Source organism: Columba livia, chromosome 10 (assembly GCF_036013475.1).
Source record: "Columba livia isolate bColLiv1 breed racing homer chromosome 10, bColLiv1.pat.W.v2, whole genome shotgun sequence".
NCBI classification, from domain to species: Eukaryota; Metazoa; Chordata; class Aves; order Columbiformes; family Columbidae; genus Columba; species Columba livia.
In genome coordinates this window covers 4,552,278-4,569,748 of record NC_088611.1, presented here as the reverse complement: position 1 = coordinate 4,569,748, position 17,471 = coordinate 4,552,278, and the positions used below count along the sequence as shown (strand labels likewise).

Genomic DNA, 17,471 nt, shown 5'->3' with positions numbered 1-17,471 from the left:
TCTGAAAGTTGAATCCTGTGTGAAATGTGTAAGAATTGTCAAAAACAGATGTATTTTGATATTCCTAAGACCTGTGACTTGGATTGGATAGGTGTCAAAGTTGAAATATATCACAAAGAGAATTTGCTGGTCATAACATCTACAAGACCTTTGTTTTCATGTCCCCTGAGGGAGGTATTGCTGTTAGAAGTGATGTGTTACATTCCCCTCTCAATCTGTTCTCAAGTGCGGAAGAAATAATGTGATGCCACAGACTGCTGTTTGAGAGAGATGGAAAGGAGGTTACTTTATTGTTTCTCATACGTTGTTAGAAAACTTGATAATACTGGCTTCATTTGAAGAAGGTTTTATCTTCTGCAAAATGGGCAATATCACTACATGTAACTGGATTGATAGAAATCTTCCTTTATCAGGTGCCTTATTTCTCTTTCTGTACAATAAGTGTAAGTATCTTTGCATTGGAATAATTCAGGAAATTAGTATTCTTTTAACAGTCGCATATTGTAAGTCAGTGTAGGGCTGCTATGTTAAAAACAAAAAAAACAAAAACCAAACAAGAGAGCTACATTAACATCTCATCCTGAGAGCTATTTTGAGAAGACCTCTGACAGATTCTGCAGCAGGTGCTGCTGAGGTGGGTGCAAAGGAGCAATTTAGAGGATCCTTCATAGTTCTGATTAGTTGGCATCGCTGCCTCCACAGGCGGGAAACGGTGGAGGTGATTGGCAGCGGTCACTGTCCTGGGTCAGTCCCAAACTGGAAAAGGCCTGGAGCATCCTGGTGTACCCCAGGGCCAGACGAGCACAGTCATGCTTGACATCTGAAATAAACAATACGCACATAAATAATTGTGATAGGAGATTTGGTTTAAATATATATTTATGAATTCTAGTTTAATTTAAGGACTTACTAGTTCTGTACTTTTGTAAATTTATAATTTGTATTCTTGTATGTTTAAAAGTACTCTTTTTTTTCTTCTCAAAGCAGTGCTGAAAATGCCCATTTCTGTGCTGCTTTACTGTCTGTTTACTCTGGCAGCTCTATTTTTATGTATTCATTTTTATGCAAGGAGCCCTCTCCTTTAGAATTTATGATCTGGTATTCTTGAATGTGCTGTGTCAAACCCCATTAAGATTTTAAAGCCTCCTGAAAGAAGGGCCTGTAAAGACATAGTAGTTTAGAATCAGGATTTTTGAAGTTGATAAAATGTGAGAAAATGAGTTAATGCATTTCTATTGAGAAACACCACAGTCTTTAAAGTAAAAAAATGTTTGATTTGCTTTTCATATTTGGAAATGTAAATGGTTTGTTTCTAAATAAGTTTGCATTCAAGTTATTTTGATACTTGAGTAAGACCTGTTTTCTTTTTGAGTTACCTTGATAGTTTGTCTCTATAGACAGAATATTTGTTTAGGGAATAGGATGGCATAAAGTATACAAATGATTTTTTTTGTGAACTCGCAGCCAGCAAGGAAGGGGGGATGTGTTTGTCTCTCTGAAATGAGGAGCTTTTAGCCTGAGAGGGATGGAGCTGAGGAGCATCTCCCTGCCGGGCTGGGTTTCATGCAGAGATGTAGCCCTTGGGGCAGGCAAGTCTTGAGGGGCTGCTGGGATACGTACTCAGTGTCACCAAACCGTCCGCTTTGCTCCCAGAGCTGTTTCTGGAGATGAGACAGGTTTGGATTTCATAGGAGGTTCATCCTTCGTCGTCTTCTTGGGCTATTTTTCTTGAAAACATTAATTTCTTCTCTTCTATTCTGATTTGCCTGTTTTGCCTTTCTCCTTAGTCCTGTGTTTACAATGAGCCTAAAGCTTTTTGTAACTGAGGAAATTTGACTAGAAAGGTATTGTGTCATTGTTAAAGAATTCAAAATATTACCGAAACAATAGGTGCCATTCTAAAGATTAAGACTAATTCCGTGCATCCAATGCTTGGTTTATACTGTGACAGCATCTGAGCATGTGTTATTACTTCAAATAACTTCTAGAGTAAAATAGAAAATTGAAATTCTAATTCAAATTCCATATGCAGTATCACAAAAATAATCCTGTAGCACTAGGAGGTAATCTGTCATATGTTCAGTATGTCACAGGCTTACAATACTGCCCTCCTTAGAGTGCTTGGTGCAAAACTGCTTCCTGGGGTATCTTTCTCTTGCTACGCAGCTCTCTAGGGTTTACTGTATGTTCAAGTGCATTTCCATCACTGTATGCAGTTTTAAGCTTTTAAGTATTGCTTTCTTATTTTGCAGGTTATACCTGATCAATTCTCCTGTGGTAAGAGCTGAAAATCTGAGATTTAAGGAAGAAGGAGTAAGGGATATACTGAAGGATGTCTTCCTGCCCTGGTACAATGCGTATCGCTTCCTTGTTCAGAATGTTCAGATCCTGCAGCATAAGGTATGGATCTCTTGAGCGTGGAAAGGCCAAGTCGAAGGAGCTTTCTGCATTTTCCACTGTTGTAGAGAAAATTAGATTGGAAGGGACCCCTGGAAGTCATGTGATCTTTGTCCCCTTGTTCAATGCAAGGCTGACTTTCAAGTTAGGTCAGGTTTTGGATGCTTGCTGTTGATTTATGTGGTGTTTGCTGTTTGTACCCTGCTTTATAAAGCTCAGCACTCTGCATCTCTCTCTTGACCCGGTTTATTATACAGAAAGGAGGAGTGGAACGTAGAGGACTGTCGAGACATAACAGCTGTCATTTCTCAGAGTAGGGTACTCTTGATTCCCTTTTATTTGAGATAATGCTATTGCATTTGTACTCTTGAAATTGGGGAACAAGATCAGGACTTTGAGTTTGTGGTGTTAATACATACTCAGCAATGATCACCTTGCTGAACACTAGTTAAAAGCCAGGTACCACATGTGCTTGGGGCAATCTTTCTGAAATGTTCCTACTAAACCTTGTTGGTTTTCTAGTAATCGTCTTATCAGTGTTTGTGTAGTAGCTTGGAGGCCATAGGTGTCATGAATACTGCCTTGGTGCTGCTGCTTTTGCTTTGCTGTCCCCGCACATGGTGTGGTGAGGCATGGCACATCGCAGGGAGGATGCTGTCGGAGGGTGACAGCTGGACTGCAAGTGTCTCTGCACTGAGAACATTGAATAGCGCACAGATTTGACACAAATAGAACTGCAAATAAGCAATGAAAATAAAGTTATTTTCAGTAGTGTCTGCTGTGACAATTTCTTGAGCTAACTCATTTACTGTAACTTTAATTATGAATCTGCATAAAAATGTTTAACTTGGGAATACTTGATACTGAATACATTAGCCACAGCAAAAGATTGCCTTCTGTAACATGGCAGTTCATTTTTTTTAAAGCTAACTTATAAATACAACTTAGGGAAAAAAAATGAAATGAAATGGAAAGGAAGGTAAATTATCTGCAATAATGCTTTAGACTTGTAGATTACATTTGAAGTCTGCTAAAAATTTCTGGATGAGTGACACGAGTTTCTACACTTTCAGAATGAAAGCAAGATTAAAATTCCTTTCTCTTAGTAATTTTTCATTTAAATTGAAGATTTCATGGGTATGTTGTATAGCTTCTGTTGAAACCGATTTTAATCTTTCAGCTAAGATAAATGATGGAAGGTTACCACTTGTTAGCGGAGACCTTTATGGGAGAGTGGGTGCTAAGCCAAACAGTTCAAAACTTATACAGCACATGAAATTGCAATAGCAGCCTAATCACTTTGGAGAGCTGCCATTTGAAGCAATAACGGCAGCTGACTTCAGTAAATAGTACAGTAAATAGCTGACGTAAAAAAATGGTTTTATCTTTTTAATGACGCCTTTTGGGAAGAAAGTCTGATAACTTCAGATCCTGCTATTTAACACATCTTCTCTCAGGGCCCCTAGGCAGCCTTCATCAGAGAGACTTAAGTGTTGTCCCAAAAGTATATTTCACTTTTTCCTGTTTGACCTTTGGATTATCTGAAGCGTGCTTTGCAGCTTTTTGCTGTGATCCCATTAAATTCTGCAAGATCAGCCAAATTGGGGATGGAAGACCTCAATGGAAAATCCAGGTGCTTAAGCAGATATTTTTGGTAATTCAGCCCATGTAATTTTTCTTTCTAAATGTCTAGAAACCATCCCTATGCACCATATTAGGCAAAAGAATGTGCTGTTAGAGGTGATAGTGCTTAAATTAGCTTTCATACACAGGCTTAAACAACTTTTTCATTGTATTCTGCCTCCTGCAAGACAGAAACTACCATCCCAGTGTCCTGGATTAAGTGTAATATTAATTTTATGCTTACTGTAGTTACCACAGTAATTGTAGTTGGTAAAATGATTGCTGACCTCTCACTGGACCGATGCGCTTGTGGGTGTGCAGATGCATTTATTTCCTGAGAATCTTCTCCTTTTTGCTATGTAAGTGGATGCATAAATACTGGGTTGAATAATCCAACCAGATTTTTCATCTGGACTCTGAAGGAAGGAGAAGTCCAAAGATACTTAATACTAGATGTCAAATACTGATTGTAAATCTGAAAATATAAACCCCCTGTTTTAAACCAGTTGTAGGAATGTTCCCAGGGAGAAGAGTCAGGCTATAGGCACTGACAACTGCACTTACTTGTCTTGCTTGCAATGCCCTAGAATCAGCAAAGTGTTGTGAAATTTTTCAGATGGGTGCAAACATCAGTATTCTGGAAAGCAACCAAAGGTACTATTTGCATGTTGGATGCCTTAAACTTCCACCTGTTTTTTCAGTTGGGGTTGTTAACCTCTTCTATGGTTTAATCTGTTGAAATTGTCACATGCTCTTAAAAAATAATTATGTTTATACACCCTTTCTCCAAATAGAATTAATCTTTGTAGTACATTTCTTGTAAACGCTTCGGATTCTCCTAGATGAAAGAGTTGTATAAATTCCAGGGTCCTACCCTGTGTCTGGAAGATGTGATTTATACTGCAAACAGGGAAGGAACAACTGCATAGCGTTGTGTGCTGTACTACTTCTTGTCTTTGAACAGATCCGAGTAACTGACCTCCTTTGTAGCTGAAGGTACGGTGTGGTGAAACCGAGAGCAGTGGGAGTCAGGGTTTCCTTAGCCATTTCTCTTACATGTTTCTGGAATTTAATGTTCTTTCTTAAGGAACCAGTGTAACACAGTAAAGGTGAGAAAATAATAGGGGCTGGCAGGTGGTTCTGTATAGAGGTTTGAATATATACCCGTATTACTTAAGATGTGTTTTGTGTTTTTATGTTGATGATAGGATGAGGGAAGAGAATTCCTTTTCAATGAGAACACAGTTAAGGAGAGCAATAACATCATGGATAAGTGGATTCTTTCTTTCACCCAATCACTCATTCAGTTCTTCAAAGCTGAAATGGCAGGTATGCACGTTTGGTCGGGTGTATGTATGGGTGTTTAATTTTTGATTAGAGAACTAGCCATTTCATCCAGAAATTTCCAGATTCCACCTGAGACTTAAAGTTCAGATGAAGGAAATCTTTAACCAGCTACCATAAAACATGGAATGCTGCTTTCCTGGGTGTTAATACAGATTTTGTTACGCTTGTTCACGAGATACCAAAAAGTGATGAGGCTTTTTTTGTCACAGCTAATCCTATGAGTGCACTGATGTAGCTTGTTACCGTAACAACCTCTTATACATTGCTTGGAGCAATTAATAATATTATAATAGTAACTGAAAGACAGCAGTAAAAAGGAAGCCAAATAGAATTTGGGGAAGCTGTTAAAAAAAAGGGTAAAATGGACAGAGCTATTGTCAGCTAAGTAAAATAATTTTGAGAGGTACATGAGCACAGGGAATAAGTTTTCCCCTGCACAGTTCCCTGGAGAGAATTTCTTTGTAATCATATTGGGAGTGTGTACAGCAGGATGGAATGGCATTAGCGTATTGCATAGCCATAAAAAGATACTCTCCTGGTTTTCCTTCCTTCATGTTGTCTTTTTCATCATGCCATGCCTCTTAATGATCACATAATATTAAGACAATAGGAACTGCAAAGAGAAGGTGCTGCAAGAGTCCCCTGAAGCAGTTAGTCTGATCCAGCAAGCTTGCAAACTTGCAGGTAAAGTCACGGTGGGATTTGCAGAGGTTTGGAGCCTTTAAGGGTACTAGAAATGTAGATATTGGAAAGAAAGTGGCTTTTGCCATTGTAGTCCTTGTGTATGAATAAACCTCCACCCCTGCTGATGCCAGTCGTCTGAAGTTGACTCTGAAGAATTTTCAGAAGCCTTCCGCAGGTGTTCTTGGGCTTGGGAAAATAAGGTATTAGTGGGATAAGAGATTATAAGGAAACAGCTAAATGTCAGATCTGAGTTGGAGGACACAGGACAGTTGTGCTCTGCTTTGGTCATCTCTTGTGTTTCTGCTCTTAGAGCTGCATGTTCATTCTTACCAAGACCAGTAAGAGGAGTTTTATCTTGTGACAGTAGATGAAGTTGGACATTTTGGTAATAAAAGAAATCAGATGAGGTCATCTAAGAAGATTTCATTAAAGGAAGAAAGAATCCTTAAGCTACCAAAACTAGAATATATTAAAAGCTGTCTGTTGTTGATGAAAATGTGACTTCTTCACAGAAGTTTTGTCCTTGAAATTTGTTGGTAGTGTGTATTGAGTCTCATGTGTTGCCGAACAGAAATATGCACAGACTGGGCAAGTTTACATGCTGCAAGTAAAGAGGAAAATACATTGCGGGATAGTGAATTTATTAATTTGTGAATGAATTTGTTCCTGGGATTTTGCATCAGTGCACAGTTCAAACAGAATAGCATTTGCAGGAAGATGAGTAGAAACTTTAATTCTCTGCTCTGGATTTTGAAGAGGAAGGTGAAACAAATAAAAAGGGCTGTGTCAGCTGGCATCTTTACAAAGCAAGAAGATCCTTTGAAACAGGAGTAGAAAATTCCTGTTGGAAAATGACAATGTAAAGACTTTCAAGACTGTAGTATTGATATTAAAAGCTATCATCATGTGTTAGATGGAGATAACATGCTCATCAAGTGAGTGACACGTCTCATTTGGAAGTGATTACTAAACATGATTTTCAAATTATTTTTCTGCATAAACTCTGAATTCAGTCAGACAGATAATATAATGCAGTAAATTTGTGTAGTGCGACATGATGCTCTTGTGCCAATCCTTTTTAAAAAAATCAGTTTGGGGTTTGTTATTTTTTTAAAGGTTTCCTACTTCATTTGACTTGAAGTAGGAGAAATGTCAGGAAGAGGCAAGGGAAGAATATAACGGTGAATGATAACCTCAAGTGCTGGGTGAAGGTGATAAATACTTTACACAAGCTGCATTTTAGAAGCCAAGATTTTGAAAATAATAATAATGAAAGAATATACAAATGAAGAAGCTATTGTAGATGTGGCATGATGTGAGCATAAAATGATTACGTTTGCTAAATAATGCCATACGATGTTATCTGCAAGATGCATTAAAAATGTGTTGTCTACCATGTCTAAAATTGTGGCGAGGCAGTGGGGTGGAGGTGACATTTGGGCACAATCTGTCAAAGCAGTGGCCCGGTGTGCATCGTAACACGCTGTCCCTGCACCCCTCTGATCACGTGTAGGAACATGCCGCCTTCAAACTCCAAATGGCAAGGAGACACCACTGACCAGAAAAGTGTTCCAGCTGAGCTGAGCTGCTTCCCCTTAATCAAGTGTATTTTAGAGTAGAGCTAAACTTGACACCGATTGCCTGCCTCTAGAAAAATGTTGCCATTAAGTAAAACTCATGTTAATTCTGCCCCAGTTTCTAGTAGTAGCTTGAATAGCCAGCAGTATTTCAGCCTAGATGGAGTCCCTGACAGTTCAGCGTTGTCCTCAGTTGAGCAGCCTGAGCCTGGGCAGGGGACGGTACCTGTGCACACTCCAGCTTTGGGGGCTGTAGAGAGCAGAGGAAAACTTGGGCAAGGTCTAACCAACCGAAGGAATTATTAGCTATTGAAGAGTCGCATAATTTCTCCACTGAACTTCATCTGTTACAATGGAAACTCCTGGGATTTGGGCCCTTTGATAAATAGGGCAAGTAGTAAGATATTTGTAAGATATTATGGAAGGTAATAGGGCAAGCAATTCTTTGTGCTTTTTAAGGTGGGGGTTCAAATTCCATATTTAAACCAGTAAAACCAGTAAGAGTTATTAAGCCTTTTTTTTTTTTTTTTTCCTACTAGAAGTGCCCAACACAATAAATGATTTTACAAAGCAAGTTTTCTCCTGATTCCTGAAATGAAGTTTGTGTGTGCCTGTGTCTGCGTGTGCGTGTGGTTCCGTGGTCATGTTTGCCTTCTGCTTGAGTCCGGAAAAACAAGATTCTACAATTTGGTTTGTGAACTGGGATTACAGCTACTGAGGTGAAAAATGCAGATTTCCAGGCTAGCTTGAATTTCTTGTTAAAGAAACACTGTCCCTGGCAGGTGGTGATTTTGAGGTTTTTTGTTTGTTTTTAAGCAGTCTCCTAACTAGATAATGCATAGCTAGAAGAGAGCTGGGAATTTTTTAGCAATACAAATACCCACAGAAATAATGTCTTCCCCACCATGGCATGAATCTTCTGAGCATTTCCTTTTTAGGTTTAAATACAAGTACTCTGCCTTTAAAAACACTTCTATTTTAGAAAATACAATGAGAAGTGTGGTGAGGCTTTTAAAGCAAAGTTCCATTTTATTCAGTAGCTGCTTGATTGATGAAACTTATTCAGAATAGAGATCTCTTTGCTTTCAGAGAAGTTACATATAAGTTTTTCCTTAGAAAAGCAAGTCCTGTTTAAGGTTCCTTCTCACTTTCCCCGCCCCATTCTCTGTGAACAACTGAAATTTGTTTTCCCAGTTGCATAGTGATGCTCATGATGACCTTCTTTTTCATGCTGGCAGTCCTCCACGCTTTTAAGTTACACAGAACTTGAAAATAGAGCTATGTTTATCTTCTTACCTCATCAGGCTTGCTGTTACTTTACATTCTTTTAGCCTCCTGTGTTATTTAGAAAAATAATAAAAAATTGCGAGTAATTCAGGGAGAATTCATTGAAATAGGTGTCTCATTTTAAACTTGGCAAACAGGAAAGAAAATGTTGGCAGTAATTGGTAATAAAATTTTATTGTATGATTCTACATTAATTTCTGTTAAACTTCTAGTGACTTGGCTGTATTTACAGCATGTGCAAATCTAGGATTTGCCAAATCCTTTGCGATTAATAGTCTCTTATCCACTATCCTCTTTACGAGTCAGATAAAAGCATAAGGCTTCCATAATGCGTGTTTGTGTAGGATTAGGGGAGCAATTTGGTGGTGGATGTATTTGTCTTGAAGCAAGAGAACTGATGACACGTGCAAGTTCAAAAATATGGCTTTAACATACTAGTATGTCTAATCGCTTTTTGGATCTTGCTAACATACATGCTTCTGCTCAGGTTTTATGTTCAACACCGGAGCTACAAATGATAACGTGTTTCTTTAAGTGAGGAGCGTGATGCAAAGGGCAAATACTAACTCCAGGAAACATTTTTCCTTCTAGCTTACAGGCTGTACACTGTGGTCCCTCGATTAGTGAAGTTTGTTGATATTCTGACCAACTGGTATGTTAGAATGAACCGCAGAAGACTAAAGGTAGGTATCTGCTTCATAGTCTGTTAGTTGAATCCATAGCAGCTTTATGGCATTACCCAAAATCTTTATGCTATGGTTTCAATGTGGTCGGTGTGTACCTGACAGTGGGAATGAGAAGGTAGCATGATGCTTTTCCTTCTCTTTGCTTTATGAGGAAGAGCAAACAAATGAAATGCTCTGTAACTCAGTTTCACATGCTGAATGGGTTTGAGCAAAATGAATACAGCTTAGGAAAACAGTTTATTGTATTAATGCAATAAATTTTTGAAGTTTATTGAAGTGCACTTCCTGATCCTAAAATTGTAGTTGTTTGTTTTTTCTTGGTGAATTCTTCGAATAGGGCGAGAACGGGACTGAAGACTGCATTATGGCCTTGGAAACCTTGTTTAGTGTTTTGTTCTCCATGTGCAGACTTATGGTAAGGGAATTACAGCCCCCTACAACTTTTTGACATTTTTAATGTAGCTAATCTAAAAGCATGCATCTTTGTGTCTAAGCAGACCGTAGAAACTAGGGCTACAGAAACTGAACACATGGGGAGAAAAAACATATTACTACTGATTTGTGTAGCACAGTCTCATTTTCTACATCCGCCTTTTATTAGCTTATCTGGCCCACGGTACTGTAAAGAATGCAAGTATTACCTGGCTGATAAAGAGACATTATGATTTCTTATCTGATGCGCAAAAGTAAAATTTAAATTTCAGGAAGGAGGTGAATAAGCAGTAGCAATTTCATCATTTATTTCAGTCAATGTTTTGAAGAACATCACAGTTCTGCACAAAAGACGCTGTGTAAGCATTGTTTTTGCTGAACTGTCCTTATGCAATTAATAAGTATTAGTGATTCAGAATGGACAAACAATAAAGAAAATATTATGATTGAATTCAATGTTACAGGCACCATATACTCCGTTTATCACTGAACTGATGTACCAGAATCTGAAAACACTTATTGATCCGGCCTCGGTTCAGGAAAAGAATACAGAAAGCATCCACTACCTCATGCTTCCCCAAGTGAGGTAAGAGACAGCTGTTGTGTGGGGTTTGGTTGGTTTTTGGTTGGATTTGTGTGGTTTTTTCTCATTTCACAGAACAGTGCTTCTTCGCTTACTTGTGTTTAAAACAGTTTTGCAGAATGGGAAAACAAGCTGCTTTAATAATGTGAATATTCCTTTGCCTCAGGAAGAATTTTAGGTTGATAGTTAACACATTCTTTCCTATAAGCAAAACTGTTTTAAGTTTTGATTAAACTCTGATTAATGTTAATCTCTGCTGAAGGAGAACAATTCACTAGCAATATACTTCACACCCCACTGTCAAAGTCAGCTGGGAATTTTCCCTCCACGCTTCGGCAGTAGCCTTGCGCTGCATTCAAGGGTTGCAGGTAGGAAGGAAAACAATTAGGAGGAATGCGTATTCCAAACTCATAATGTTTCCTGCTTATGGTGGACACGGAATATCCTTTTTACTCTTGAAAATTTGGGCTGACTATGAGCTGTAATGCCTACCTATGAATCCTAAAGGATTATAAAACTTCCCTGTAGGCCGTATGGTTGCAAGAACGTGTGCATCCCCCAGCTCTAGGCCTTTTGTAGTGGATGCAGATGCCAAGTCCCATGTGGATTAGAATTATTGTTTTGTGTGGACCACATACAGAGCCAGAGGAGTGAATTCTTTTGGCTTCAGATCAAGAATTTAGACCATTGTCCAGAGATTGCCACTTCTTTGTAAGAGGATGCACAATATGAGAGAGAACTTTCCTGGCAGATCGTTTCTTTGGATGCTGAGGGATGAGGATCTTTCTAAGTGCCAATGTGTCTCAGAGGTTTGGGTCCATGGTGGCTGTCCTGGACATGTGCTCTGCACTATCTTGGTATCGACTCAACCCAGACAGAACTTGACACCTGAAGTTGTTTTGGTTTGGGGAGTGTGTGTGCTTTTTGGCTTGGTGTTTTTTTGTGGTGGTGTTTTGTTTTGTTTTCTTTTGCCCAGCCAAAGGAGACACTAGTATTGCAGTACTGAATTGTTCATTAATGCCTTGGTGCTATGTTAGTGGATGAAGTTAGTGCCTGCACTGCAGTCCGCTGGTACTCACGACTAGGAGAGAAGCAAACTTCCCTTTTGCATTGCAGCTCCGTTTGAAAAGCCTCAAGGACAAGGGAGCTGACCTTGATACTTTATATGCCAGTTAAAAAATTTAAACCACCTAGTAATATTGTGTCTTTTATGGATACTATATCCTTTGAGGAAGGTGTATGTTCTTTCTGATAGCTTTAATAGTGCAAGTTATTGCAACAAGGAGTTTGAGATTGACATAATGATGGTGCTGATTTTCTGTTCCCTGGGAAAGTGCTGTGAAGAATATGTAATCAAAGAATGCAAAAATCATCAGTGAGCTCTCAGAAATGGCTTTGAGCTCTCAGAAATGGCTTTGAGCTCCTATAGGATGGAGTAATGGAAGAACAGTGAGCTACTTGCAGGAACTCAGTTCAGACATGGGCTTAGCATGAGCCTTTTAAAGTTCTTTGGTCACTTTTTATTCTTGTTAGTGCTGACGGACTTGCTGCTGCATCATGCAAACGTAAGATGCATTTGAATGGCTTGCAGGGCTGTTCTCTTTCTTGTACTTTGTTTGGATTTTTGTCTGTTACTAGTTTGTGTAATTTACTGGATCCCCTATGTACCAGTTGTTCCCTTTGTCAGATAAAAATATATGTTTTCAGAACTAAGTTATTGAAATTTTTGAGTTCTACCTTGAGCTGCTATGCACATAACTGCGTTTTTCTTTGAATATTTTTCTGGTAGTTGTGTGAGGACAATATTGTCAGTTAATAAGAGATATTTTTTGATGTAGTTAACAGAAAATACTAGTTTATCTACAGATAAAGCCAAAGCACTTGGCCGCTTTCACAGCTTGATTCAATATCTCTGTTACAGACCCCACTGAGGTATTATTTGGTTGATTAGTGTCTGAACAGATTGGTTGCATTACATTTGGTGGATGTGCATGCAGTCCATGAAGCCTGTTCTCATTTTGTGGCTCCACAGTGTTGTTAAGTAATAACAAGTAATATTGAAATGCTGCCACATTATACAATATGAACCCTTCTGGGAACAAAATTTTCTGTTTCACAATTTGCATGTTTTTCCAAGTTTTTGGAGGACCATCCAGGAGATTGGCTTTTGAGAGAACAAAAGCTTCAAAATAGGTAGTAACATCTTAGTAAAATACGTAGAAGATGGGGACGTTTCAGTTGTAAGTCTTACTTTCCTGGTTCTGTTGTTCTGGACAGTCCTTATTGGATGCATGGTTTTCACCCCGGGACTTTTGCTACTTCTATTACAGCAAGCAACTTGATTCACAACTGTCTTTTGATCCAGTATCTCTGGTTGTGGTCTGACACTTGCACAGTTTGAAATTTATGCAGCTACTCAAGAAATCAAGAAAACCAAATTCTCAGAACTGTAGGCTGTTGGTGCACTTGAAAGAAAATGTAAAATGTTGGTTTACTCAAAGAAAACCCAAACCAAAAATGCAAAACAAAAAAAAAAATCCCCAAACCTGCCTTGCATCCACACAGAAGGGTGTTAAAATGATGAAGCCAGGAAAGATGACAAGACTGTCTAAAACATCAAGCTAAAATGTCTAGAGTTCCTGAAAAAGGTTATAAATTGGGACCAGTGAGTTGGTTGCATTATAGGTATTTTTGCATCTTATTTGGTATTATTAATGTATATCTTATTATTGGGTATTAACAGAATAGGTAGAATGACTCCATCCATTGTCTCCATCTTGTGAGAGGTGCTAACAAAAGATGATTGAAAAATAGCTCTGTTTTTTGTTTTCAGCAAGTTATTTCCTCATCTTCTCCACAAAGAGAGAAGAGAAACCTGTTTGTTCGTTTTTCAAATTGCCCCAAACAGGGCACAATTAAGTCTCTCATATGAAATTTCAGGGAAGATGGTAAAATGTTTTCAATCTGCTCAGACAGATACAATGAAAATGAAGCAATATATTGTTTCCTTTTTAATCTAGGGAGGATCTCATCGACAAAAAAATTGAAAGTGCCGTTTCTTGTTTGCAGTCTGTTATTGAGCTTGGACGGGTAATCAGAGACAGAAAAACCATTCCAGTAAAGGTTAGAACTCTTAACATCTCTTATCAATACCTGGGGAATGTGCAATAGCTTTGTAACTTTGGGGTAAGCCTGGGAAAATAGAATAATTAACTTTAGAATAGCAAACAGAGTTCAAGAATAAAATACTTCAAATGATAAATAATTTCTGAAGTTCTTTATTTTCAGTTGGAAAGACAAAAGTGTCTGGTTTGTTTTTTGCTTTGTTTTCTTCTCCCCAGTATCCTTTGAAAGAAGTAGTTGTTATCCATCAGGATCCCGAGGCTCTGGAAAATGTCAGGTCTTTAGAGAAGTACATACTTGAGGTAAGAACATAGTGAACACGATACTTAACTGGATTATGTGTGTCGGTCACCTGAACAAACAAAACCCCAACCTTCCATGTTGATGATATTAATAAATCACCAGGTAAAATGAATTTAAAAGAGAATTGTAGTGAAAAGGGATACCAATAGGTGTTGTGTACAGAAATAAATGTAAAAGGGTGATAATCCTTAGGTGTAGTGTTGAGAAATACTTAATTACTCAAACTGACCACCTAGAACTAAGAGGCTGGGAAAAATGTTCTTTTTCTTGATCAGTGAAAGGAAAAAAATATTTTCTGAATTAAAATAAGACAATAGTCAAATAAATGTTGTCCAAGAGGTGGATTGCAAAATTTGTGATCCCCTTCAGTTGAAGGGCATTAAAACCAGTTGGACAGGTTTGGAAGGGCTGATGGAGAGAAGGAGTTCCATGTAAAGGAGAACAGTTGTTTAGGAAATAAAATGTCAAATAAAGATGATGTTAGTCTATACAATTCCTTACACTCATCTGCTCCTGTATGCCACTGCAATACTCTCCTGTGTGTGTCTGTTAGAGAAACTCAGCCTGCCCTACTTCTGAATCTTTGGATAAAAGCCCCTTTTTGTTCTTTTGGGCAGAACTTTCTGAAATTAGCTGCACTTTCTGCTTTTAGTCAGCCATGTGAAAATCCATAGTATTTTAAGAAATAAATTAAAAAGGAGTTTGCTTATAAGTAGACTTCATTTATCTGTCTATACTATAAATAAGGCTTTAAACTTCCATACTGCATTTCAGAAGTTGTAGTGAAGGGACAAAGCCTATTACTTTGGATTGCTTAAGAGACTCTCTGTAGAGTGGGCTTTTTTAGTTTTCATGTTCAATTAAATGTCATTACGAATAGATTTATGTGCATGTTCTTTCACATCTGTGATGGAGAAGAGAAATGAAACAGTAGGAAGGAATGGTGAGAAGGAAGACTGTTTCCGCTACAGTGACTGATTCTGATGACCCGTGGTGTCCTTATTCAAAACGAAAAGGAAAATAAAAAAGCCATTATGCCAGCACACCTTTGAACTTTTTTCTAGGTGTCTGGGCCTTCAAAACACCTTGCAAAGCAGTGGTTCTTACTACTTAAATCTGTTGTGATCATGCATTTGTTACCGTGAGCTATGCTATATGTAATTTCTCAGTGTTAGCAGCCTGGGGGCTCTATGATTGCCTTGCTGAGCAGGGAGTTAAAGGCGGTAATGTCTCCATGGGGAGACCCGAGGTGGGGCGGAAGAGCCGGCCTGGTGAAGCAATGCTGTTCTTTCTGAGCAGCCTTCATTTCCTCTTGCTGCCGTGGTCTCTCCTTGGGATAGATGATCACTTTTCACCCAGCTGTTTCATTGTGTTCCTTGGGGAGATAAGCCATGACTTCATCTCTGTAACTGTATGTGTTTTGGGAGGAAAGAATTGCATTTCAAATAGCAGCTCTTTGCTAAGAAAGCAGAATTCCAAGGGAACTGATTTGTTGTTGATGTTGGGCAGAATGCACGCGTTAGTCTTTTATGTAAATTGGGGATTACTTCATGGCGATAATTTCTCTGTAGTAAACTGTCTGGATTTTCACTTGAATCCTTCCCTTATGTGATCTTTGTGTGTGGCTCTTAATTCAACAAGGCGGAATACACACCAGCTTTCCTCTCAGATGAGAACTGAAGGAGTGGTCTTGTAAAACAAAACCACCCAGGTAGTTGTTCACATGTCGCTCCCTGTCCTGATAAAAACATTTCTGAGGAAGGGATACTAGCCACGATGCAAGGGCCTTGGTAGAGAAGTACAGTGTAATACAAAAACTAACAACCCCACAAAATATCCGCTTCCTGAACTGTTATAAGAGATTTCATGCAGAAGTCTTCATACAGCTTCTGAAGGCCTGTGAACTGCAAGCTTAGCCTTATGTCTTGCGCTCTCAAATCTGCTGGTATGAAACAATCTCTGTTTAAATGAGTAAAAACCAGAAGAAAATTTTGAACAGCAACGTAGTTGTACATCGGAACATTTATGAAAGGCTTCCTTCCCTCCCCTCCCATGATAACTTCACATCTGGAAGGTGAGCCATAGGGATAATTTCATTATCCTCTGAAGTCTGTTGTCATCTTGTATTTTAAGTGCTTGTAGCTTATATGCTAAAACCAGATTACTGTTCCAGCTTAAGTCTTTGTCCTGTTTTACCTCCAGCGTATTTCCTGGGCTACTGGCATATTAGTGTTTGGCTTCTATGTGTTCTAGTAGAGTAACTGGATGGAAACGCAGGGGTTATCCACAGTTCAGAGTGGTTCCTTTTCTCCAGCTCCATCCACAGCACTGAAGCTTTGGATCTGGCATTGCAGAGAACTTTGTCTCCTTGCCGTCTTCAGGAAACTCTTACCCTGTTGTAATCACCTTAGGAACATTTTGTTTCTTAGAGCTGATATAATATAGAACTGATGGGTTCAGCACTCTGTCTTTGGTTTGTGTTTCTGTTAAATGGCCTCTGGAGTATTAAACAAAATGTGTTTCTATTGATAATTGGCCTTTGGCCTTCCTGTCATCTTTCGTTTGTCAGAATCTGTCACGTTCCAGAACAGTTTATATGTGTTCATGACAGAGTCAGTTCCAACGGCTGTACTAAGGCATGTTGGTAGGACATGAAGTATAAGGTTATGGTGCTTTTTATTTAATTGATTTTTTTTCTTTTGTAAGTGTTTTTGCACTCTCTAAAGGCAGTGAAATGGGTCTTCAAAGATAAGTGCGAAAGGTTCTTTTGCTATAGTAGTAACCACTGACAGTACAGCGTCTAAGGGTTTTTCCCCTGGTTCAGCAATGGTGTGACTCTTACCATACACCTGTCCCTGCTAGGTTAAAGATACTTTCATCCTTTCAGTAAGTGCCTTCTGTAACACAAAGTCTAGTCACATGCTTAAAATGTGATAGAACTTTTTTAGTTCAAGTTGTCATTGTCACCATCAGCTACTTTGCACTGACAAAGAGAACAAAAATCTGCATCTACCCAAGCAAGATTGTCATGGAGAGAGCACCTTGCTTGTCGTGGAGAGAGCAACCATGTCACTCTAAAAAATCTGAGAGGTGATTGGAGCAGCAGAGGGTCTCTTAAACTTCTAATTGTGTATTACTCCCACAATACCATCTCTCCCCAAGCCTAAACATACATCTGAGGAAGGCTTCTAAAAATTCTGTGGGCTGCTGCTTAAGAGCACTGCCTGAAGGAGTCATGGATGAGTGCATTAGACTTCTAGATCGATGTTGTATGCTTCTTGCTTTTGGTTACCGTGAGACTTACATTCTTAAGAATTGTGCACTGAAGGAATTTTAATTAAAAAAATCTTAATTGATTTGCGAGCAGGATTGGTAGGGCTTTTCTGTCGTGTTAACTTATTGATTATTTTTCTTATACTTGGCAGTTGT

The 17,471-nt window shown here is 38.7% G+C and overlaps 1 protein-coding gene across 6 annotated transcripts in view; it reads left to right on the top strand.

Moving 5' to 3' along the window:
• The window catches only part of IARS1 (isoleucyl-tRNA synthetase 1), a 107,458-nt gene that overhangs the window by 66,338 nt on the left and 23,649 nt on the right, over window positions 1-17,471 (top strand). For all 6 annotated transcript variants that reach the window (XM_065074495.1, XM_065074499.1, XM_065074496.1 and 3 more), the window contains 7 exons: window positions 2,253-2,400; window positions 5,229-5,349; window positions 9,507-9,598; window positions 9,939-10,016; window positions 10,498-10,619; window positions 13,637-13,739; window positions 13,958-14,041. In XM_065074495.1, coding sequence (XP_064930567.1) covers window positions 2,253-2,400; window positions 5,229-5,349; window positions 9,507-9,598; window positions 9,939-10,016; window positions 10,498-10,619; window positions 13,637-13,739; window positions 13,958-14,041 — 748 coding nt within the window. The remainder of the gene's footprint in view (window positions 1-2,252; window positions 2,401-5,228; window positions 5,350-9,506; window positions 9,599-9,938; window positions 10,017-10,497; window positions 10,620-13,636; window positions 13,740-13,957; window positions 14,042-17,471) is intronic.